Below are 23919 nucleotides of genomic sequence, written 5' to 3'. Positions count from 1 at the left end.
AGCATTCTCACTCCCCAGTCTATATGTTCGGGGTTTCCCTGTCCCAGGTGCAGAATCCAGAACTTTTCCATGTTGAACTTCATGCACTTGGTGATTTTCCAGCTCTCTAATTGGTCAAGGCCTCTCTGCAGGGCCTCTCTGCCTTTGAGGGAGTCAACAGCTCCCCAGTTTAGTATTATCAGCAAATTTAGACTACCTTTCTATCTTGTATTCAGGTTGTTTATGAAGATAGTGAAGAGAACTGGCCCTAAAATGGAGCCCTGTGGAACCCCACTACTAACTGATCATCAGCCAGAATATGTGCTGTCACCTAAAACCACACAGTGGAAGAAGAAAAATAATTCATCCCAGGGAACAGCATCTTAGTAGCTTTCTCCAGTGTTATAACTGGCCTCCTCCCTTTGGAGATGGTGATCTGCAGACCCCCATCTTTCTTCAGGCTGTCCTAAGATGGTCTTCCCTCTGCCCTGCTCCTGGTTGTCAACATGCACCTCTTGGGAAGAGAGAACTCTATACATATTAACAAGTGATAAAAATTTACTTTAATCCCTGCACCTGAATTGTCACAAGTTATTCTGTCTAGCTTGATAATAGGCAATGCCATGTGAAAAAACTCATGTGGGGACGGAGTCCTGTCACAGCAGATCTGACTTATGGGGCTGGGCTGGGTTGCACAAGGGAGGCCCAGGGAAGCTGCCAGCAGCCTACCCCACTGCTCTGCTCAGCTAACTGAATAACAAGGGAGGAGGATGATGAAAGATAAAAATTAAAGCTGGGGAGTAACTGGTGCTTAAACATGGAAAGTTTTTCTCCAGTGTCTGCTGCTCAGGCCTGCATAAAGCTGTTTATATGCAAATGGTGAACTTGCCCATGCTAACTGCTGCTCAGGTTCTCTTAGCTCAAAGCCCCAATCTGAGGAAACTACCAAAACACTGCAGACCAGCAGGAAGGAAATACAGCATTTTATTAATGAGACATCCAGGAGAATTTTGACAACTATTTTATATTGATGGAGTAAATAATGTTTAGCACCACTGACATACACATAGGATACTCAGTGGCAGTTGGATAAGAGGTAGACTTGGAGGAGAGATCACCAAATTTCTCATAAAGAGTATTTCCCCAGAATTTTTCTGTCATCTTCCATTCCTTTTTTGTTCTCTCTTTTGTGATTTGGAATCCCTTCCTCCACTATCCATCCGCTTACGTGTGGCCAGAATATACATGGCCAGTCTTCTGCATATTGCTATTTCCTCTTGCTAGCATTTTTGTGGAGGTGGAAGCCACAGCCCCCCACATTTGTGTTTGACCTGTGATCAAAAACCTATAGGAAACATGTATTTGCTTGACAATTTGGGATGAAGATTGTCCAAAGATAATCTCATAGAAACGGGTTATTAATTCAGCACCTATGCAGGCTGTTTTTAGAGTATGTTATGCTGTATCTGTCTGAAAGAAGTTGGTTTGAAATAATGACAGGAAAAAAGCGGCCTGCTATGATGGCACTCAAAATCAAATGTGCAGTGAGGAGCACTGGCAAGCAGCACACACAGCACTGCAAGAGATGGATTTCAGTGCATTTGTCATATAAAACACAAGCACCACTTGTGGCTTTAATCCTGTTCTTAATATTGCTTAACTAAAAAGATTTACATAAAATCAGAAGATGAAGTCATGTTGATATGTTCTATCTTTTTGAGATATTTCTGTGGCATGCATCAGCAAATTGCTCTCGTAACACTTCACACTGGCTTGAAAGCTAAAAGCACTAATGAAACTGGAAGTGAAATCAGGACAATGCAGGGCCCTTTTTTTAAAAAATATATTTATTTAAAATGTCATATTAGCCATAGATGAGCTTGTTCCGCAGGATGGGAAGGAAATTGTCAAGAAATTGTTGATGAACTACTAGACTGATGAACACTAAGGGGCTGTTTTAATTTTAATTTTAGTTTACTGCCAAGGTAAAAAGTCTGAGCTGTCCTCTTGACCATCATGACAGAAATGGGGGACAGGAGAAGTTGGTCAAGGATGTATATGAGAAGCTGGATGAACATAACTGTGCCTGATGACACCTGGAACAGGATTGTTTAATTCTAACTTAGAAGTATGCTATTTTTATTAAGCAATGATTTTCATCCACAGTTTTTTAAGTCCTCCCATTGCAAGTTCTGTTACTTGGATCCTCACCTAACCTTGGCCTACAAATATTTTCCTTTTCGTATGATAAACACAAATGATAGCTTTTCATTGTACCATATGTATAGACTACTTATGCTGACAAAGTCATGCTGCTACTGTTGTCAGCACTTGAGCCTTTAGGTGTAGTTTCTGGTCTTTATTTATGGTCTTTCTTCCTCTTTTCATGTGAGCTGGCCTTGCTACTGCTTGCATCTCAAACCATTCCCATTCTGTTGCAGAGGAGGTCTTGGAAATCACCCTATTCATGGCAATGTAAGTGTTTGTGGTATTATATTATTTTTATTTTAGACTTTCTCCATTTGGTGGTGTTGCCTGGGTGCCTCTCAGCTGTCTGCAGAGGAGTGCTGAGGCTCAGCAGCTGATACTGCAGGCACTGACTGGATGGTGCAGGGCAATGAGTGGGAGCAAAGGGGCTATGGCTACTGTCACTCCTGGTCTTGGGTTTTCTCTCTCAGACCAAAATTAATTTTATTTCACAGCTATTAGACTTTTTGACTCCAGAGCAGTCCATGTGAAACTATTGGAGTAATTAAATTGCTTACATTTACAATTACAATTCATTAACACCAGAGGACATTAAATTATGTCTCTGATGACACCGGAAACTTCTATTTTCACTTGTTAACAGTTTCAGCCTACTTAATATTTTTCTTTAAACTTGCATGTCCATCTTATTAATTTTCTAAACATTGAGTTAAAACACTGAAGTGTCAGTACATATTTTCTGTGGTATTGATACTACTGATTTTTGCACTGAATATTTATTTCCATGAAAAATACAACTTTATTTTTTAAGGCAGGGAATGTCTGAAGAAGCCTGTGGCTTTTCAGATATGTGTGGAATCAAAAGATTTAATTCACCTCTGCTGTATTGCTTCTGAACTCAGTGAATTTACATTAGTGTTAAATTTGAGGAAACCTTTCCAGGCAGCTGTCAATCTGCTCTAGTCTGTAACCTCACTGTTAAAAAACCTCTAAAATAGGTTTTGGAGATCTGTTTGGTTAAGAGAGAGAGATTTCTTATTTATTCACAAATACTGAATACATAAAAGAGCACTTGAGCTGCAAAAATGTCTTGTAATGCTGATGTTCAAGTACAAGCAATTACCAGATGGCTGCCAGGAGAAGAAAGATCTATAAGGAAATTAAAAGCCCCAAAATGTATCCCATGCAGCAGGACATGATATAGGGAGCCCACAACTAGCACTAGCTAAACCAATGGGAGTCCAGAAAAAAAAAAGAAAAAAAGCAGCTTCCATTCATAGTTTTTATACAGACCCTCTTTACTGGAAGTTGGGACACACCTTCTTTTTCATTCAAAGCACTTTTTTATGTGCCACTGTTGTGTTATCAAAACGATCGATTTTGGCCTCAGGCAAAACAGTTAAAGGGAAAAGGAGGACAACATAAAGAAAATTTAGGAAGAAAACCAGACTAATTTTCTTGATTTGATATATTATACTAAGGCATAATCTTTCAAAGTTGCATTAGCAGTAATCTTTAAATGTCCTGGGCAGAAAGCTCAGGGGAGCACTGTAGAGAATTTTCCAACCTTAGTAAAATGGAGAAATAAATTGCTTAATAAGCTATTCTCCATTTGAAATTCTTGTTACATTTCACCCTAATCAGTGAATGTTAACAGCAGTGGCTGTGATAGCAGAAGTCATACATTTTTTCAGATCAGATGGTTTTCCTTCTTTTTCTAATAACTTAATTTTCCAGTACTATTTTTGGATTTTGGAGACCTTTATTTAGCAGCATAAATTTTAGTTTCCAGAAGCACAGGAGTAGATTTTGTAATAAACTTCCTGAAGGCCAACTGCTGGTGTTCAGTATAAATGAGATACCAAATATGTTTTCAAGAAGTTTAAGATTTTTAGAAATTTAAAGGGCCTGATAAGCTCAGGTACTTTAAGTATTTTGCTAAATACGATTGTATTTAAGACTCCTTTTCCAGTGGAATTTGTACTCTTCAATCAGTGTGAAAGGTTTGTCAATGGAGGGCTTAACCCCATAAGCAAACAGTCAAATACCTAAATAAGCTCTTGCTAAGGGGGTGTTGTTTTCCTCTGATTCTTGGAAAACAACGTATGTGAAAGGTCATACAATTTGACCTCTAAAGATGAAGATTGGTAAACAATCCAGGGCATCTCCCACAGAGGAAAGCTCGTCCAACAGATAAACATGTGTTGCAGCAACACTAGGTTTAGATTAAACAGTGGATTTGATATTTTCTACTATTTGACCTAATTTTTCTTGTAGTTTTTGTAGAAAGTAGTGTTTTCTCTATCTGATCTTTTTGACATTTGTGAGCTGCATTTGTAAATGAGCCTTGAGCCTCACCCCAAGTATCACTGGAGAAATGGAGACCTGACCCTTCAGTTAATCACAGGGATTCCTGTGCAGTGCTTGAGATAACATACATCCCTCAAACAAGCACCCAGAGTTGAGGTACTTCTGTACCATAGCCTGGTGGTTACTCTTGCCAGGCACATAGGAGGAGACAGTGGATACCTTCTTTCTGTCACCAATGTGCCCATGCCTGCTTTCCCTTGGGAGGCTTTTGCCATGTTTTTCTTTTGTTTTCTCTGTTGGGTATGTTCGCTACTACAGCACCATAAATGTAGTTTTCCAGATGAGACATTCAATTGAAGTTTTGTAAGTTCTGCACAGTTGTCATTCATCTTTTTTCTATGCAAGGAATTATCTTCCTGATGCCTTCAAATGGAACCTGGATTAAGTCTGAGGATTCTTCTTTAGATCCATAATAAGGTCACAAAAATACTGGTCTGGCTATCCCATGATAGGACATTGGAACAGTTTTCTTCAGGATTTGGTCCATGATACAGCTGCAATTCTTAGTCCATGAGAGACCAAACAATGTGTATTTGACTTGGACTGACATGTTAGCTCAGCTGCAGATTTTGCTCTTCACCTGTCTTTCATTCTGCATGTTATACAATTTTGCAGTCTAAATCACAAATCATCTATTTGGGGATTTAAAATGTCAGTGTTTTTCAAAGGAGCAGGGGAAGAGGGGGACCCTTTCAGCAGCAGCTTGGCATGATAAGAGCAGAGCAATGCTGACATATATCTCCTCTGGATATATTTAAAGTGCACATGGATGTGATCCTGTGCAGCCTGCTCTGAGTGAGCACTGACAAAGGAGTTGGACTAAAAGTTCTCCAGAGGTCCCTTCCAACTGCAACCATTGTGTGATTCTGTGATGAAGTATAGGAAAACTGGCACTGGACATCTTTCCAGAGTATTTTCTGATTCCATGTGAACTTTGGCACTGCTATCCTTCATGGCTCTGATTCACATTTGCAAATCTTTTTGCTTTGCCCCAGGTTAATTATGAAGCTCCCTGTATTTTACTAAACACTTCTTGTCCAAAATATGAATTATGTCTTTGTTAGAAGTTCACCAAACTTCTTAGTCACGGATCTGCTTGCTGTTTCCCCTTTCTTTTTGTACTTTAAGCTATACGTCATACATGTCTCAACTTTATGAGGCACCTTACTCTTCATTCTTTTTTACAATGTTTCACAGTTGACTCCATTTTCTTTGTTCATCTAGGAGCTCCTACAAAGTAGTTTTGAGCTGCCTGTTACTAGAAATTAGGCTGATTTCTGATTGTTTTCCTTTTTGCTGAGACTCAGGGCTTTTGGGTAAAACATAGGTTGATTTCTCTAAGGTGATTCTCCTGGTTTCTTTTCCTCAGTTCAGTATACACTAGAAGCTGTGACTCTGTTGGAGATCTGTGTCTTTTGGTGTCTGAGCTCTACCTGTGCAGCACTAGGACTAACTTCACAACAGCAGTTTTATAAAGGTCTGTTTCCCTGCAAGCGTGACTTGCTGTTACCCTCCCACTCTGCACATGAATATGATGGGCAGCTCAGTGAGGAATGGAGAAAAGACAAGAGGTGTGATGACTTAAGGGGAATTGAGCTATGGGGGAGGTGTGGCTGGACTGATGCATTTTGTTTGGTAACAAGGTGAGCTGACCAGCCCCTGCAAGACATTGACAGAACTGGAAGATGCTTTTAGTGGGACAGCATATTTTATCCAGGAGGACTCCAAGGAGCAAAGCTGCATTATTTTGACAAGTCAGTATTGAAAAATAATATTGATCCACCTACCAATCATACCTCTGTTTTCTGTTTCTCTTATACTTCAGATAGTTTTTTCCTTTTGTGGGTGTGATAGGGAAGAGTACTAACCTGGAATGTAGTGTAAATGTAACATCTTAGGAACTACTTGAGGTGCGATGCATAGAAGTATTCCCACTGAATTTTCTGACAGGTGTTTCTTTTACATGATGCCTTTCAGATAGAGACTCCTTAGCAAGAAAGGTGTGGTGAACCTCAGACCGGTTTGTTTACTTGATTTGAAAGCAGCTTTTAAGCTAGGTACTTAATCCTCTCCTGTTACTCAAGAAACTGTCACTGAGACCAGGAGTTTCAGCTGAATCATTGCCATGATTGAGTCTGTCTGCACTTTGTATTTTATTCAAAATAGAAACATCTTAAGGTGAAGTTTTTACTAATAAGTCTTTAAATGTAATAAGGTATTTTAAAAACAAATGAGTATTTGTAAACCTTAAATGTATGTAAGAAAAAAGTTATTTAAAAATTATTTTAAAATGCCATCATGATATGGTGCTAGAACAGCTTTGGAGCACCTCTGCCGCCATATTCTCCTGCAAAAGTGTGAATGTCTGTTCTATATGGAATGGCAGCATTACTTACAGAATTTTTACAAATAATAGAAGACAAATTATCTTTACAAGCCATAGACATGTATGATGTATTTCAAAAGGATAATTGAGTTAAAATTGTATAAAGTGAGACAATGTGCACAGCTTTCATCAGCAATACATTGAGAACATTTTGTGACTTGGGAAAAAGGCTCTTAGAAGGATTTGAGTGGAACCAAAGAGTCACTTCGGCTGCCAGACAGTTGTGCAGGGGCTCTTTCAGTCTTAGGCCAGGTTGTGCAAATCCAGTCTAATCTGGTTAGTCTTTAGATATACGGGTCCACCTATAAAATAAACATAATCATGTTTATGTTTATGTGGGCTCTAGGCCAAGAGCGAGAAGCATGGGTGAAGTAGCATGTTGAAATGCACAGATGTGAATATTAATATGCAAGATCATTCATGTTTTTGTTTGAGTTTATCTCATTAAAAGCTGTGCTCACTATATTATGTGAGACTGAAGGGGTTTTGTTTGTTGTCTGTTTTTTTTAATGTAGAATCACTTGATGAGCATACTGTGCAGGTTGTACAATTATTGTGAAAATGAGAGTCACCTTTTGTAACCTCCTCCCTTCTTTATTAGGTTATCTGTTGCCTCAGTGATCCTCTCCCTAATGAATTCTAATTCTCTGTACCAATGGGAGCAATTCAATCCTATTTTGTCCCCTCAGGGCACCTCAGCATATGTGAATGGTTAACTCTGATCTCAGATAACTGGTTGCATTCTTTCGGGAAGCCCAAGCCAGTGACATTATTTTAACCTTTTACCTACTTAACTTTTCCCTAACAACTACAGTTCCCTCTTCTCTACCTACCTTGCGCGCCCAGCAAAAAGCTGGCGCTTTTATTTACTTTTTATTTATTTTTATTTACAGCAAATACATAACACATAGTGCATAACACATGCAAAGGACATATGCTTTTAACTTTCAAAATACTATAATTCTCCTTCATGTTATTTTCCAGTCCTTGCTGCTGAAGGAACGGCAGAAATGACCATTTTAAATACTTTTGCAGTTGAAATTGTGCATGTTTCTCCAACATGCAGTGTCACAATGGGGTTGGCAATGACAGCCTGAGAGCGAACATGGGCCCAGATTGCTACAACAGGCTGATGAAATGCTGTGGAAAAAGTGTTGCAAGTCAGGCAGAGGTGAGCACTAGGCATGGCGGCTGGGAGTATGGAGAGTCCAGACTCCAGGAAACCCAGTCTGCTGAAGCCTCAGAAGGTGCAGAGGTCATACAGTCAGACTCCGGTGTAGGAAGCTGCCTCTTGCCCAAGGGTCACCGTGGTGCTGGTAGCCCTGAGGAAGGAGCCCGGCTCAGCCTAGCTGTGCAGATATAATGTGATCTACAAGGTCAGGATGCACCTTAGATGTCTTCTGCTGTTTGGTGTGTTTAAAATACAGCTTGCATCCATGCCAAGGTTCATGGACCTGACCTTGTTGGCTCACAGAAACTCTACATGGGAAGGGCACCTGGAAGGAATATCTTGGCTGCGGCAAGCACACATAGATCATAGGGATGTGGCCGTAGGGTTTGCAGGGACGTTCCCCAAAAAATCTGCCTGCACAGTTCTGTGCAGGAACAGTTCTTGGGCAAATAGCCTAAGGCTGTGCTTTGATGGAGTGCCCTGTCACCAAGGTGTGCTTGCATGGGTGGAGGACCTGGAGAGGTGGAGGGCCATTCAGTTATCTGCAGTGGTGTTCTTGTGGCAATGGCATCAGGAATGTTTGTGGAAAATAACATTAAAATCTGACCTTTTTTTTCAACACTGGAAACCAGGAGAAGATAATGTACTATCCAGACTAAGGCAGTTGCTTGCAAACTACAGTTTTACTAATAAAAATATTTGGGTTGGTAAGAATGGGAAAAAAGTGGAGATACAGAAGTAATTTTGGCTTCTTTTATTTTTTACCCCCCCTCTTCGCTCTTTTTTTTTTTTCTTCCCCCTGAAACATCCCACAAATCTCCACTGGTTTTGAAAAAATCCTCAAACAAACATTCCTTTTTGTTTTCTGTTTATTTTAAAATTAAATTTGGGTCGAAAGAATGATTTCAAATGACAGGCTGAACTTTTGTATCAAAAATGTCAAAAGGAAAAAATAAAATATAGTGGTGAGTAAATGGTGAAGTGGAAGCCAGAAACTGGCTGATATTGATATAAATTTATGACTAGTTTTGAGCTGCAGGGAAAAACACAGTGACCCACAGATCATTGAAATCTTTGTGTACTGGGCCAGGGATTAAAACAATAATTGTTCAGACACAACTATTTTCAGCATGAAGGCAGTTGTCTTCAACGAATACTGTCATTTTGCTTATTCATCTTGAGATTTCTGCGCAGTGTCCTCCTTTTCCCCCACTTTGCCTGAGGAACAGTAAGACAGCTGAGAAAAACAGATACTTGGAAAAAAAATAGGAGGGAAATATCTCCTTAAATAAAGTTGTCAAGCATGGAAATGTTCTGCCATAGGTGTCTCAATTATTGTTATTAATTACTAGAGCACAGAGTATTGCTTTTGGACTGAGTGCTAATAGATTCTGAGCAAACAAATATTTCCACCCTGAGGAGCTTGGTCTGGGTCAAAGCCCACCCTGAGGAACTTAGTCTGGGTCAAAGGCTAAAGGCATTTTGGCAGGATGGGAGGAAACTGAGAACCTGCACTACAGACTGATAGATGATGATGCCAGCAGACCTCTTCTAATGGTCTTCCTTAAGGCCTTCTTAGTGAAGTAGGGCTTAATAAAAGCATTAAGATGGAAAGAAAGCATGGAAGCACTTTGGGAAGGCAGCGACTAAGGGTGGATGTCAGTAGCTGGGAGAGGCTTTTAGCTTTGCACTGGAGGGAAGAATGGCAGGTTAGGTCCAGGGAGAGGGGAGGGGATGGGTGCAGGTGTGAGCTACATCCATCTCTCAGATGGGGTCACCAGTGCATTGAGGAGTTAAAGAGCAGTGTAGAGAATAGGGAGAAAATGCTTTTAAGGATATAGGGAAGCAGCTGGGTCTGTTCCAAACAGGTGTTGGAAGTAAGCCCAAGAGTATGATCCCTAGTTGATATATTGGGTCCCAGTACAAGAGGAGCAGGTAGGGTTTGAGGTTCTTCTTAGAACTGCTTGCTTGCCCAAGAAAGAGCTCTGGAGAAGAATTGCACTTGTAGCTAATGGTTCACCTCTGGATTATTTTGAGGGAAGCACTGATGCTTGCTTGGAAAGGATGCTGAGTTATTTTGTTCAGGAACTGAATGCTCTTTATACTCTCTTGCTTATGAAATAAGCTCTGACTGATAGATTTTTTTCTGCTTGGTTTCTTTAGGGGGTGGTAGTTGTTGTGGGAATGTTGGAGTTTTTTTTGTTTGTTTTGTTCTGTTGTAGTAGCAGTGACATTTGTTGTCCTAGGCTGGAAGCAAGATCAGCCCATATGAACATGAAAAATTTCTAATCTGGTGATATAGAACAATAAAAGGAGTTGTGGGAAAATGAATATGGTCCATTTTTCCATAGATTAAATCAGCAGCAACTTGTGCAAAAAAGAACTGGTGGAAGGGTGTAATGTGAGAGGTGGGAGCCAAACTGTGACAAGGGGATGGTGTTTCTGGAAGAGGACAGAAAACTGTTGTGATAAGGAAGACTATCCTTCCTACAGGATTTCTCTCAGAGATGATTAATAGTATCAATCCAGGTGACAGGTGTTGATGAACTAGTAGGAGAAGTTGTAATGGATGACAGTGGGAATAAAACATAGAAGAAGATATGTAATGGTGAGAAACGGTACTGTGCTAATAGATAAGGAAGGTGAAGCCAAGAAGGAAGGGCCAAAGTGTAACAATTCTTTGCAAACCACATCTTACAGGATGGAGTGTCTTGGGGAAAAGTTTAGGAAGCTGGTGACCAAAGAACAGCTATACATTAAATGAGGAATTGGAGGTGAACTGTTTGCAAAAAACATCTTAATTCAAGATCCTCTTTTGAATGGGAAAAAAAAAGGACTGTGAATTGCATGAAGTTGCTATGATGATAAAACATACAGCTGAGGGATGGAATGGTTCCTTGAGCAGAAAATGCAATCACTGGATGAACGTGACAAATTGAGGAAACAGAGGAAGAAATGTCTTGAATCAGAAGGCTGATGGAAAATAGCTAGATGAAGTTCAGTTAATGACATGGCAGAGACTATACAGGTTTGCATGAGAAAGATAAAGATAGTGGAAATTGCAATCAACAGCAATACAGCAGGGACTCCCCACCTCCTTAAGTCTGTTCTCCTCCCTTTCTTGGGTTTGATCAAAGATGAGAAGGATGAGAAAAATTAGATACTGGATTGTCAGGTCAGGGTATATTTGCCTTTGTAAGTCTATCTGCAGTGCTTGAAGGCAGAAGCCTGGAGTTTGATTAAGCATCCCTTTCTTGACTCATCTTCAAATACAATAATTGTCTTTCAGCCATAGTGGGTGGGGTTTTGCCATAATTTGGTATCACTTTGAATTTTAACTGCAAACAAAACAATGTCTGGTTACCATTGACCTCACAATTCATAGGATAGTTTTACTTAATCTGAAGTTTTCTGTGCATTTTGAAAAATAAAAAGAACAGATATTTTCTCTTTGTCTCTTTGAAACCATTGTCTTGTGATTGTTAGGGGAATAAAATAAGAATCTAGATGCTAGCTGTGAGATAAAGCATATCTGTGGTGACATGTAAGAGAGCCCTAGTGTTGAGAACACATGCACTGGTATGTTACACTCAGCTTCTTTGGAACTGAAGTAAACAAATAAGATCATGCAGTGAATTAGAATTAGTTTTGCAAGCATACCTATATAACCATTCCATAAACCAACTTAACAATGCAAAAAAGATGCAGAGAATGATAATAGCCAGCGCTCCCTTGTCTTTCTCTTACCCAATTTCTCTTGAGATTAAGTCCGATTTAATAAAGTAGTATATGCAAATACATAACAGCTCAACAACAGCTCTTCCTCTGAGCAAGTACTCTGCTGTTGATGTATGGGATGCCAGCCTAAGTATTCTTAAACTTTTAGTAATATCCTCACAAGAAGGTTGTACACATTTGTCAAATGAAACCAATTTGAAAAGTATTGTGGTCTAATTAATTTGAATTGTAGTGCAGACAAACTCTCAGTTTTCATGCAGTGACATGTCTGCACCATACTCTGTCAACATGCTCTGAGAGTGCTGAGTACAAATACATGTAAGCATAAAATGAATGTCATACCCAATCAACTAAAAAGCCAATCAATGAATCAGGGAACATGATCCCTTTTGAAGGTCAGACAAAATACAGGGTATTTCTGTGGACTCTGATAATTTAAAGGGTTTATCCTTTAAAGTTTAAAGGGGTTTTAAAGGGACTACCTCATCACTATTAGGTAGTATGAGCACAGTAGCCTGCAAAGGAGAATTTGCTTGTTACTTGAATTTAGAGTAGGGGAAACCTGACTGTCTCAGAGTCAGGAGTCTGGAGTTCTGAGATATCGCTGGGTCTCAAAGTCATACTCAAAATTCTGTGTCTTCACAGGATGTTCAACTACTTGGTAGCATCTAAATCTGACATGAGATGCAAGCGAAGTTGACAGTTGTCCAAGAGTAGACAGATATGAGCAGAAAAGTGATGTCGTGACAAAAGAGTTGGGGTGGAAATAACACACCAAGTAGTTTTCTACTGCCCTCTTCCCCCTAGGTCAGCAGTACCAAATATATGCATTTTGAAGGTGATGGGGAGCAGAACAGAAATAAGCTGAATGCTGCTTACATTTATGTATGCAAAGAACTGAGCTAGACTTCCTGTTATATGATCAGGGAGCTCCCTTAGCTCTAGTACCGTGAACTTCTCTGAGGCAGTCGTGTCTGTCAGAGCCCTTTTGCCACCACTGTTCAGTTGAATTTTGACTTCTGCAAAGGCAAAAGCAAAGTGTGCCATTCTGCTTCATCCTCAGAGCAAGCATGGTTCAACTTTGCCTAGACTGCTGAGAAGTGCTGAGCATGCAGATCCAACCCTGTGCAATTGGTACAACAGGGCTGCTAGAGCAAAGTCAAATCTCTGGCTACACAGAAGAAGGAAACAGAACCCTTTGGACTTGCAACAGTGGACTTCAGCACCGTTACTTTGGCGTAATAGACTACAGACCTAAGCTGGCAGAAAATCCATTACAAGCTTAGTTAGTGGAGCTTAGAGGAAATAAACCATGCTTTGATAGGCATTGCATTTGAGAATGATTGCAATGCTTTATTCTGCATGTTTCAAAAGACAGTCAAAGCATTTAAATGAAATATTTGTTTTCTGAAGATATTCAGGATCAAAAAGAAGTAACGAAGCAGTAAAATATCTTCATAAACAAAATATTTCTAGGAGGTATGAAACGTAATGTAAAAACATAAGGGCCTGTATAACATATAGGTTTTCAATGGCTGACCATCTTCAGAAATTTAGCATTCTTTTCGCAACAAAAAAATCCCTCTCAACACAAACAGATTTCAGGACAATGTAAACAAATTTCATGACCACAATAGATCAGGAATAGAGGAAATTTCATCTATTCCTCTGAGAATGTTTTAACAGTGTGCCCAGGATGAGAAAGTTCATGTCTTTGGAAGCGGCCCATGCTTCATTTTATCTACCATTAGCTGATCACTGCCATCCATTGATAAACCTGTGACACCCTAATGCAGAGCAGATCAGGAGAACCAGGTATCCCATGGTAGCTGAACTCTGCTAGACTACAGAGTGGTGTGGCCAGCCCACCCTTTTCACTCCTTTCCTGGAGCTAAAGGCTGAAGAATTTGAAAAGTCTACACAAAGGATTTCATGGCCTGGATGGAGTATAGATGCATAAGATCCTGAATTCTGATGATTCTGTAACAAGAGAAAATGGCTTACAGGTAAAACGTAGAGCCAAATAAGAAGTGTGCTGGAGGGGTTCCATCAAGAAGTCTCCTCAAAGCCTGTAAGATGGTTCTCTGAGATCAGAGCTAGATGTAGGTAAGGGTACCCTGCCTGGGTAGCACCAGAAGGATTACTGAGGGGCTTCAGGTCTTGGAGGCATAACTTGTTCCTCATCCAGCTCTTTTAGAGCTGTCTTGTCCTTCCTGCAGACTCTCTTCTTCCTGATAGCTGAGGAGACAAGGTGAGATCCGAGTTGACAGCTGTAAACAGCTTCTGTGACCCAAATTTGTCAGACTTTGACTGCCATGGTTTAACATGCAGATGTTCAGTTGCTGTGAAGTCACTACATTTGGGGGTGTAATGGACTCTCTTCAGTACTCAAAAGTCATGAGGGCCTGCATAATCACTTTAGTATTTCTGTAGTAGCTGCAAGTGATCCAAGAGACAGCTGGGTAAAACTGTAATAATGAAATTGCCCATGAGTTGCTAAGTACAGACTGGCACAGACAAAAGGCTTCAATGCAATTCATAAATATCTCTTGGTCATGTTTAAACTTCAGTGAGTAAAACTGCCACGTTCCCTACCAATTTTCAGAGCCTTCAAGCTTGGAAGAAGAATAACTTAAAGGCAAATGGTCTCTCCATGTTAATTTGAAATTATTTGCTTTACACCTGTTAGTCTAAGAGCTGTATTTTGGTCATGTAAGTTACACTAAGAAATCTTTCAATTAAGTAAATTTTCTAGAACAAATGGGTATTAGAACACTTGTGAGGAGTTGGGGAAAGAGCAGCTTACTTAAAATTCAGACTTACGATTCAGTTCAAATTGTTGATGATTCTGTGGGAGGGAGAAAGGGAAAGGGTGTGTGTGAGACAGGGTTGATCAGATTTGTATTCAAATCAGATAACAGCCCTGGTGGCAGCGCCCTGTGCCAGTGACCATGGCTTTCCACAGGCTATGGGGCAGGCATGAACACTGGTTCAGTGTGGTTCAGGCAGACTAAAGCTGCTGTGCCAGGAACACAGAGCACGGACCAGCTGAGGATAGGCAGCTGCATTTTCATCCACTTCACTGGAGCAGTTGACATGGAGTCCCTGACGTCCATGCTGTGATGCCAGTGTGACAGAGGTGACCTGAGCTAGCCCAAAACCTGCCAGCACAGTGTTGACTTCTCACAATTCCTCAGAGAGATTTGAGCTAACAAACTTGAGGCTTCTACCATCTGATATGAGATAATTTTTAATTGAATAGCAGGAGTTGTGAAACTCAGTTTATTTGTTGTGAAACCACTACAATATCTATACAGTCTAATATCTAGGGTGGCGACAAGCTGGTCTTACGAAAACCTTTTGAATACTCTGTATGGAGACAAATCTGAGATCAGTGAGGAGCAAGTGTTTTTGCAGCTGCTGGGGCTGCTTCTCCAGTCTTGCTGGGCACAAACGGCAGATGCCCAGCTACATGCAGGCCTGGGTAGGAATGAAGGGCTCTCCTTGTGTGTCCCAGGAATCAAGATCGCTAAATATTCTTCAGGGAGTGTTTTACAGCTGTGCAGACTCTGCTTTTTAATTGTCTATGATTTCCAGGATTAGACCCTGTGTTCTTGCTGACTTCAGTGAGAGCATGACCACAGTAATTCATCAAGAGCAGCAGCCCTGGAGAACTCCCTGTGCGACAGCCACAAAAGCAGTAGAGCTCTACATGTCACCTGAATTTTAAATGAGTATCTGTGCTGCACTGACTATAGAGAAACCTACATGTCAGATTAAGAGTATGTGATGATTGAAAGGCTGCAATGCAGGCAGGCAGAGGAAAAAGTAGGTAGAGCCTCTTTGTTACATCTGAACTTACTCTCTCTTTAGGAGCCAGGAGGTTTAAATTATATCTAATAGTGGCAAATAACTTATTTTAAATGGCAGTCATCTCTGTAGTATGTGAAAGAAGCATAGCTCACTCAAATGGAAAAGTATAATTTTGAATTAAATATTGACCAATTTAATCAAAAATAAAGTCCAAAAACATGTAAAATTTGTGTGGAGTGTATGTGGTGTGTGGAGTGCACTCATATGCATGGACATTCCTGTGCTGGGGATGGAGAGGACAGCAAGGAGCAGGGAGGGGTAGGCTTGATTGGATGTGAATAATGGGCTTGATTTCCAGGCTTTTCATCATGAAGCCTCTTCCAGACTGAAAACTTTCCTGTTCTTCCTGTCTTAAAGCAGATTTCATGGCAAAACAATTCCAAGACTTTGGCTGTCATCCAAACATACTTGGAGCTGTAGCATGTTAACTGATCAGCAGGATCCTTAAATTTTTTCTGTCATGCTGCCAAGATCTTCCTGTATAAAGATAATCCCCAGTTCAGCTTTACCATCTGAAATTACTTACTAATTAGGAAGCAGTGTTGTAAGAAAAGCAGTGTTTGGCCTTAGTGAATCTGGGATATTACAGAACACGATTCTAATTTTTCATACATTTCAACTATATTTATGTATGACTCTTACTAGGGATTTAACAAATTGATAATAAGTTCTAAAAGTGCCTAAAAATAGTGAGTGACTGGTATTAACATAAATTTCTGTAGGAAGTGGGTAGAGAGACTCTTCCTTGTATTTTTAAAAAGTCTTGTTTATTAAAACATAGATTATTATGCACCTTCATTGTAGGCAATGTTAATGTTTGTTTGTGGAAAGAAAAGTCATCTGATGATAAACTATGTGAAATGAAGTTACAAATTGTACTGTCACTATTTAACTTTTTAATTCAGACTGCGTGAATCTTGAATTGCTTTCTGTTTAAGGGCTGCTCTGTTTAAGATCCTGAAGCCTTTATTCATAAAAAGTAACCTGCTTGCAGGCAACAAGACTGCTCCCCATAAACTGTAGTACCTGCAAGGGCATGATGCACATATCCTGAAATTACAGCAGATTAGTTGGATGGTAGTGTATTGGAGAGTAAATTTTGAAGTTATGATGGTCTTCTTAATTTGTTTTTGGATTCATTAAGCTCAGTTCCCTTGTTCTTCATCATTAAAAGCCAGGGAGGGGACAGCATGGTGAGCACAGCCTGGCAGGGCGGGCTGCTGGGGGCTGTGCCTATGGACTGTACGAGCTTGGACCACCCTGACAGTGCTGGGCAAATGTTAGACGCTTGCAGAGAAAACAGAAGACTTCCAGTCTTTTTCTTTTCTTTTTTTTTGGAAGGGTGATGGCGGGAGGGGAGCTCATGTCACTAAAACAAACAATAGTATAAAAGGATTTGAAATCACTTGATGCATGCCTTATTCTGGGTGTGGATTTTACCCCCTCCTCTTACTGCACTGCTCAGAATCTCAGTGAGCTTTTGTATCCGTTTTGCTCCCTGTTATTTTGCAAGGCCTTGGGCTTTGGTTGTCAATGCATATTGCAGAAAGCAACAATAATTGAGCAGTTGCAGTGATCTTTATTACAAGCATCTACATTTTGACAACTACTCTGTTGTATAAGTCCCTACATAGTTTCTGTCCTTTTCAATGACTGGCTATGGGGAGACTACATTGCCTTTAATGGGGTGGCTGTATTTTTTGCAGAGCAGTAAAATTGAATTATATCCATGTCCAAAATTCCTTTGGGCTATCTTTTATTACAGTCCTAGGAAAATTGTGTGCTTGCACTAATGTTTCCTGATGGATTGTGCCAAAATGGCCTTATAAATGGCATTTGGACATTTGGAAGGTACAGCTTTGGGTTTTTTTGGTGTGTTGTTTTTTTTATTGTTGTTCGTTGGTTGGGTTTTTTTTTTCTTTTTTTTTTTCCGTCATTTGGCCTTAACTGTGTCACATCCAAAAGAGGACTGCTGGCTTTCCAATAACAGCAAGTTTCCCACTATGCATACTTAACAGGGTGACATTTCAGTGCTTACTTTTTAGCAGTCTTGTTTCTTTGCAGATTTTTAAACAGTGAATATCAAGTATATGAGGAGATGCCAACAGTGGCATTGTAGTAACTTGGGGGAATTTTTACCACCTCTGAAGAATAGAGATTTTCAGCTCATGATCTTTTTAGTCATTAGAAAGTTTCTATGCTTTTAGAAAAATACTACTTCTGCTCAAACTGAACATGACTCCTATTCTGCTAGTGAGAAAACTGGCTCAGGAGGCATCACTGTGTGTATAAAATAAGTTTACTTTTGCTTACTTTTACTTCACATCCTTTGAGCAGTGTTTGGCCTCCTTCCCATTTTCTTGCCCATCCTCCCCCAGTGTTTTTCAGGTAAATCTCAAATCTGACACATTTTTCCTAGAATCCTGTTATTCCACTGATAATCTCTGCTGTTCCTACAGTGTGCAGCTCAATAAAGTCTCAGGCCTGTTCCTGCTGTTAAGGAATCCTCAACAAAGTAGTTGAACAAATGTTCAGGGAATGCCATGTAAGATCTGGAGAACCTCTTATCATTTCAGTGATACCTGAGTTTTTACCCAAATCTTGCATCTGTGAGTCCTTTTGCTACTGTTTTTGTCTTTATAAGGTTTCCACTACATCTTCTTGCAGCACTCTGTTGTTTTAGTGGATCATTAAAGGAAAATCACACTGCTTATTTAACTCTGACTCCTTCTATAATTTACTTTCCTTCAAACTCCAAAAAGTCTTTATGCTGACTGAGAGGTTTGTCCATTGTGGATCAGTATAGCATGGAAAGAGACTAATTTGAACAAATTTCCAGTATATCTCAAGGTATTGAAATGACCTTAAATTTCCTAAAAAACAAATCAGCACAAGTGACATGCCTTCATTTACCATAAAAGTAGTTTATGGAAGGACAAAAATACATGCCAATTCTAAAAAGTCCAGATTTCTGTTCCTCAGTTTGAAGAAATAATATTTCTTGGCTGCTATTAACCAGCAGGTTTGTAGTTGCAAGGGGTAATCTGAGTATGAACTTCAAAGTGGGGATCTCATCAATCAATTTTCATTACTTCTGGAGAGTTTTTCTGTATTTATGCCAGTGCATCTGACCAATACTAACACTAGCTCTTATTTTTACAACTTGAAGGAGTCCCTGATTTTCTCTTCCCCAGCAGTGTGCATGCAAAAAGCAGAAAAGAGAGTTTCCTCCCACCTCTAACAAACTCTGACCCAATTTGGGCTAATCTTGGGAAGGGCAAGAGCTGCCAAAAGCTGCTGGGGAGCTTCAAGAGGATGAGGACACAAAAGATCTTTGCATGACAGTCCAATGTCAAAAAAAGCTTAGTCACATATTAGCCCAGCACTGATGTATTACCCACTCTACATTCAGCCTCAGCCTCATTTCTTCAGATGTTTTATTGTTATTGAAGGCATTTTAATGGAGAAAGATATGACAAAACATCAGCTTCAACACATAATTATGTTTAAAGTAACCAAAAATACCCAGAGCATAATTTTTTGTCCTACCATAGCTTTTGTCTGAGCAGGGATATTGTAAACCTTTTTTTTAATAGTTAGAAGAATGAATCTCCTTTTGTTTCCTTTTGTTATGATTATGATATGGAGGTGAATGAGCATGTTTTGTGTTCTGACTCCAGATATACTGTGGGAATCCTAGAAGATTACAGAGGGCACAAAGCACCAAAAATTATTTTAGAAATAAGATGGAAATAATTCGGTCTCAATGCTGATTTATTTCCCTACTTACTAAAGTAGGGAAAACCCAAGGGTTAAGTTCATGACGTTGCTTTGTATTTGAATGTAAGGTCTGCTAGCTTTGATGCTGTCAACAGTGTGATTCAAGTTGTGGTGTTCCTGCATAATCTCTGAGGATGTCTGCAAGAAGAGAAATTCAGGAATTTGCCAAGCTGTGAGCAAGAAGAGCCTAAAAAAAGCGAGTGCTATGGTTGGAACAGGAAGAACTAGTTTTTATTGACTCCTATTGCAATCATCTTAGATACTGAATACATCCTATACAATTAAAAAGCTCAAAACTGACGATTGCAAAGTAAACTGGAGTACTGACATTCTGCTTTGAAAAGTGCTTTATCACTTTTTATGTTCTTTAAGACGAATACTTGATATTGAGAAATGTGTAAAAGAGAACATATATAGAATGGGTGGGGTTTTATCCTTTTTTTTTTTTTTTTTTTTTTTAGCTACTACTCAAGAAGTGACTTTAGCACTAAAGGGAGTTACGAAAACTTCAGCTGCAGCTGTTCCATTCTGAGTGGAGCAACACAGCCAAGTCTGGTGAAGGAGTGTGTTGCCAGGGCACTTAATAACCAGGGCAGACATAGCAAGACTCCCTATTTTTCTGGATGAAATAAACCATGGCAGTCCTTTCGAATCATGATGTTGTCACCAGGGGCCTTTACCAAACTTTGTTGATATGGGATTTTATCTTTTGCCACCTTTCCCTGAATTACATCAGAGAAGTTTTGCAACTTATATGCGACCTGTTTAATTCAAAATAGTAGCAGTAGAAGTAATAGAAGTAAAGGTCTTTGTTTTTTCAGGTTTACTCTCTAATGACTACGCAGCAGAGTAACAGTGAACACATACTTTTATCTTGCTGCTTTTCATTAAAGTCTTAGTAGTAGGCATAGAGGGAGAAACATTTTGGGGGCCAGCTCTTATTCTTGATACTCATTTTGCTGTGTGGGCAAATCAGTGCACTTCTCTTTGCCCTTCTTTCTCAATCTCAGAAATGGAGATACTTCTGCTCTGAGATTTGAGATGTCTGGGCAGTTCCATTGTGGTCTAAATCCCAGAGCAGTTTCAGAAACCTGAAGGAATCACCATCACTGTGACTTAGTTGGGAACGGTCCTGCTTTGGTCTAGGTATGTGTCAGCAGAAAAATTGACCTCAGGAGGGTAACACTGAAACTGTGACTTTTCTACTAGTGATGATAATGCTATGAATTGCAAGGAAGGATCTGCACTGTTGAAGGAGACATGCTTTTGGTATAATCAAAGACGTGCCTTTGGTTGCTTCTGTGGTAGCTGTAGATCTGGAAGGAAATTAGGAAATATGGTTGTGAAAGAAAAAAATATCATGACCAGAGCACTAGGAGACAATTACCCTCTCTCTTATAGGATAACAGGAATTGACTGTTCTATTTTATGATTGGAAATCAGATATATTCTATTCCAAAGAGACTTCTTGAAAGGCTGACTCCATTAGTTACAGCAACTTGTCCTCAGTCACACTCCAGCTTGCCCTCTGGGCAGTCTTGTTTGTTCATAGTCTCAGCACCTCCTATTTAAGGCTTGGAGGATATGCTCAGAGGAAAAATGGCAGGCAGCACCTGCACTGTGGGAAATTGTCCTCCTGCCACATTGGAGGTTCTTAAGCCCTTGTACTGTTGCTCTTGTTCCTCTCTGCTTTGAAGGGAACAGAATGACTCCAGGTTACAATGCTGATTGTATTTTGTTGTTTGGTTATTTTTTTCCCAAAACTACCCTAGCAGCAAAGAGATCACCCAAAATCCCTACAGAGGAGATTTAATGTAATGTAGAGCTTTTGTCTAATTTGACATGTTACCTGAAAAGTAAAATCCCAGAGAACACTGATTGGAGTGACAGGAGAGTGGTGTCCTCACAAGTCCTTGTTTCTGGCTCTCCATTCCCCATGCAGGCCCTGCAGTGACTCCGTGCCAGAGCTTTTGCTGCATTGCTGCTGACTGATGTAGCTGCTATACTCTTATTTCTCTCTGAGTGGTGTTTGAGGTAGGAAGGACTCATCAGAGAACTGATGCATAGAAAGAGTAAAATCATAGTGGAAAATGGTCACCTTTCAATTTTACGCCATTAGGATTTGCAGGAACCCATTAATCACTGTTGTCTGGCTGCTCCGCCCCCAGGAAGTTTCTTAACATGCCAGAAACTTGTGCTGACACAAAATGGGTCAAAGAAGAAGAAGACTTCCTCTTCTCTTTGACTGCATCACATGCGTAAGAGGCTGATGATCCATTGCACCATGCAGTGGAAGCAGGTGGCTTTCCTGGAAGTGGCTGTTGCTGATCTATCTCTGGAAGTTAGTCCCAGAGATACTCCTGTGTTGTACCTCTGTGCTGATCTGGAGTGGGAAGGGAACTAGGGGTCATTTTTTGGGTGTTACTCCTCGTCTCTCTATGTTTGGACTTCTGCTTAGAACAGGGGAAAAAAGTGGGATGCCAAGTTTGTGGGTTGTCTTCTTGAGGCTGGGGAGTGTTGACCATGCTGATGCTGTGACTGTAAGAAGAGTTGGGTGTGGGAAGGAAGGCTGGGGTATGTGCTGGGGTGAGCTGACTGCCGTTTCTGAGGAAGAGCAAGCAAGAAAACTACTGCCAGGAGAGAGGAAGTCTATGCCTTGGGATTAATGACAAGGAAGAGGGAATACTTAGCAAGAGAGGAGACTGAAACAGGGAGCCCTTGGCATAGAAACAGTATTTATGATCACTGATCAATCACAGCACCTTGGAGCAAGGGAGCAAAAAGCTCTCTGTTGACAAAGAGCTGGATTGGAAAAATGTGTGCAAACTCCACAGTCAGGTGCTTTGTGCTCACAAGCATGGTGGGGCTCAGGGGAAAGACAGACTATTTCTCTGCTTCTATCTGACCACTGGCCAAACTACATATTTAGAACAAATAATATTTAAGTCAGCACCAAGTTTTATAGCCTAGATTTATGCAAGGGTCAAGTACTACCCTATCTCTCAGATTGCTGATTTCTGCATCAGGCGTTATTTCTGTTCCTGTTTCAAAACTATGATCAATATTTTAAGAAAGAGAGTCTGTGCAATTGTTTTCCAGATGTGTCCAAACTTTTCTGACCTTACTGTAGCTCATAGGTGTCTTTTGCTTCTTACTCTGTCCTTCCCTGATGATATTGGAAGTTTTCTCCCTTCCTCCCCTACTCATGTAAATTAGCTGTGCTTATCAGAGTGCTTGAAGCATAGGCAGGGTGGTTTGGGCTCAGGATTGCAGTAGCACCACTTAATCCAGTCAGACCTCTGATTCCCCCCCAGCTTGCACCACAAGAGCTCCCTGAAGCAAAAGGAGTTCCTCCTTAAAGGCAGCTGCAGTATTAGGATATCTTTGTGTCAACAGAGGACTGCTCAGGATTTCTTGTTTTTTTAACACGTCCTTGAACAAATATGCCAGTGCATGTATAAACCTGAGTAAATACTATTTTTCTTGGACTTTCATAGGGAGAATGGATGAATGTGTGGCTCAAGCACTCACTGTATCAGACTGTTCTGGTATAAAGTGCTTCCCAGCAGCATGGTCATAAAGCAGCAAAGCTATAAAACATCACTGCAGAGAGAGGTAGTGAGTTCATAACTCAGCTGTTCCATCCTTTCTGAAGAGGTGTCAGCTCTATAAGTGAACTTTTCAGTGCTAAATTCCTCTCTTCAGACAAGAAAAGCAGGGAATAGCCCACCTGGAAACAAATTAACCCTAAGAACTTTCCCTTCTCAACTTACTAACATATAAAATCCTTGAACTGACCCTAGGGTAGGTTTTAACCCAGAAGTGAGGGCAGGTACCAAGGGATTAGTGGACTTTTACCACTTCGGTAAAAGTTGTTGGATTAATGTGGAAAATGATCTGGCTTTGATGGCAGTTATCCGTAGTGCAGAAATAGGAGAGAGCTGCTTTTTGCGTATAATGGTGTGGAGTCATGGGCTGGTGGATCTCCTACCACCATGTGCACCTATGTTAAGGAGCAAGGAAGCAAGATGTATGTACTTATCAGAGAGTCTGCAATTATAAACAGAAAATAATTTCCAGCCCATCCATCATCTTTAAATTACTTTGCAAGCTTCACAAGTTCCCAACTCTGCTGTCTGTAGACACCACACCTGTGCAGTGTAGATGTGAGTGGATAACCATACTAATGAAGAATTAGCAATCCACACTGAATAAGAGGATAAATCCAAGGGAGCGGGAGCTATTTGAATACCTTCTTTCAAGGTATTACTGTAGCTAACATGTTTTTTGGGTAGTCAGGGAGTTTTTGCTCCTAGCTGAGCTAGTCAGAAGGTAAAAGACTACTGTGTACTATGTGAGAAGGTAAGTCAGAGTTGTGCTTGCTACCTATGAAGACCAATGGCTTGCTAAAAGA

General features: G+C 40.3%; 1 protein-coding gene across 3 annotated transcripts in view; it reads left to right on the top strand.

Annotated features, from left to right (window-relative positions):
- LOC131578886 (uncharacterized) overlaps positions 1-23919 on the top strand; it is a 111669-nt gene that overhangs the window by 74562 nt on the left and 13188 nt on the right. For 2 of the 3 annotated variants that reach the window (XM_058838138.1, XM_058838139.1), the window contains one exon: positions 2373-2454. The exons of the other annotated variant lie outside the window; for it this stretch is intronic. In XM_058838138.1, the coding sequence (XP_058694121.1) occupies positions 2373-2454 (82 nt within the window). The remainder of the gene's footprint in view (positions 1-2372; positions 2455-23919) is intronic. 3 annotated transcript variants of the gene reach the window in all.

Source organism: Poecile atricapillus, chromosome 4 (genome assembly GCF_030490865.1).
Source record: "Poecile atricapillus isolate bPoeAtr1 chromosome 4, bPoeAtr1.hap1, whole genome shotgun sequence".
NCBI lineage: Eukaryota > Metazoa > Chordata > Aves > Passeriformes > Paridae > Poecile > Poecile atricapillus.
Note: the sequence above shows the minus strand (reverse complement) of the source record. Positions and strands in the feature narration are given on the sequence as shown.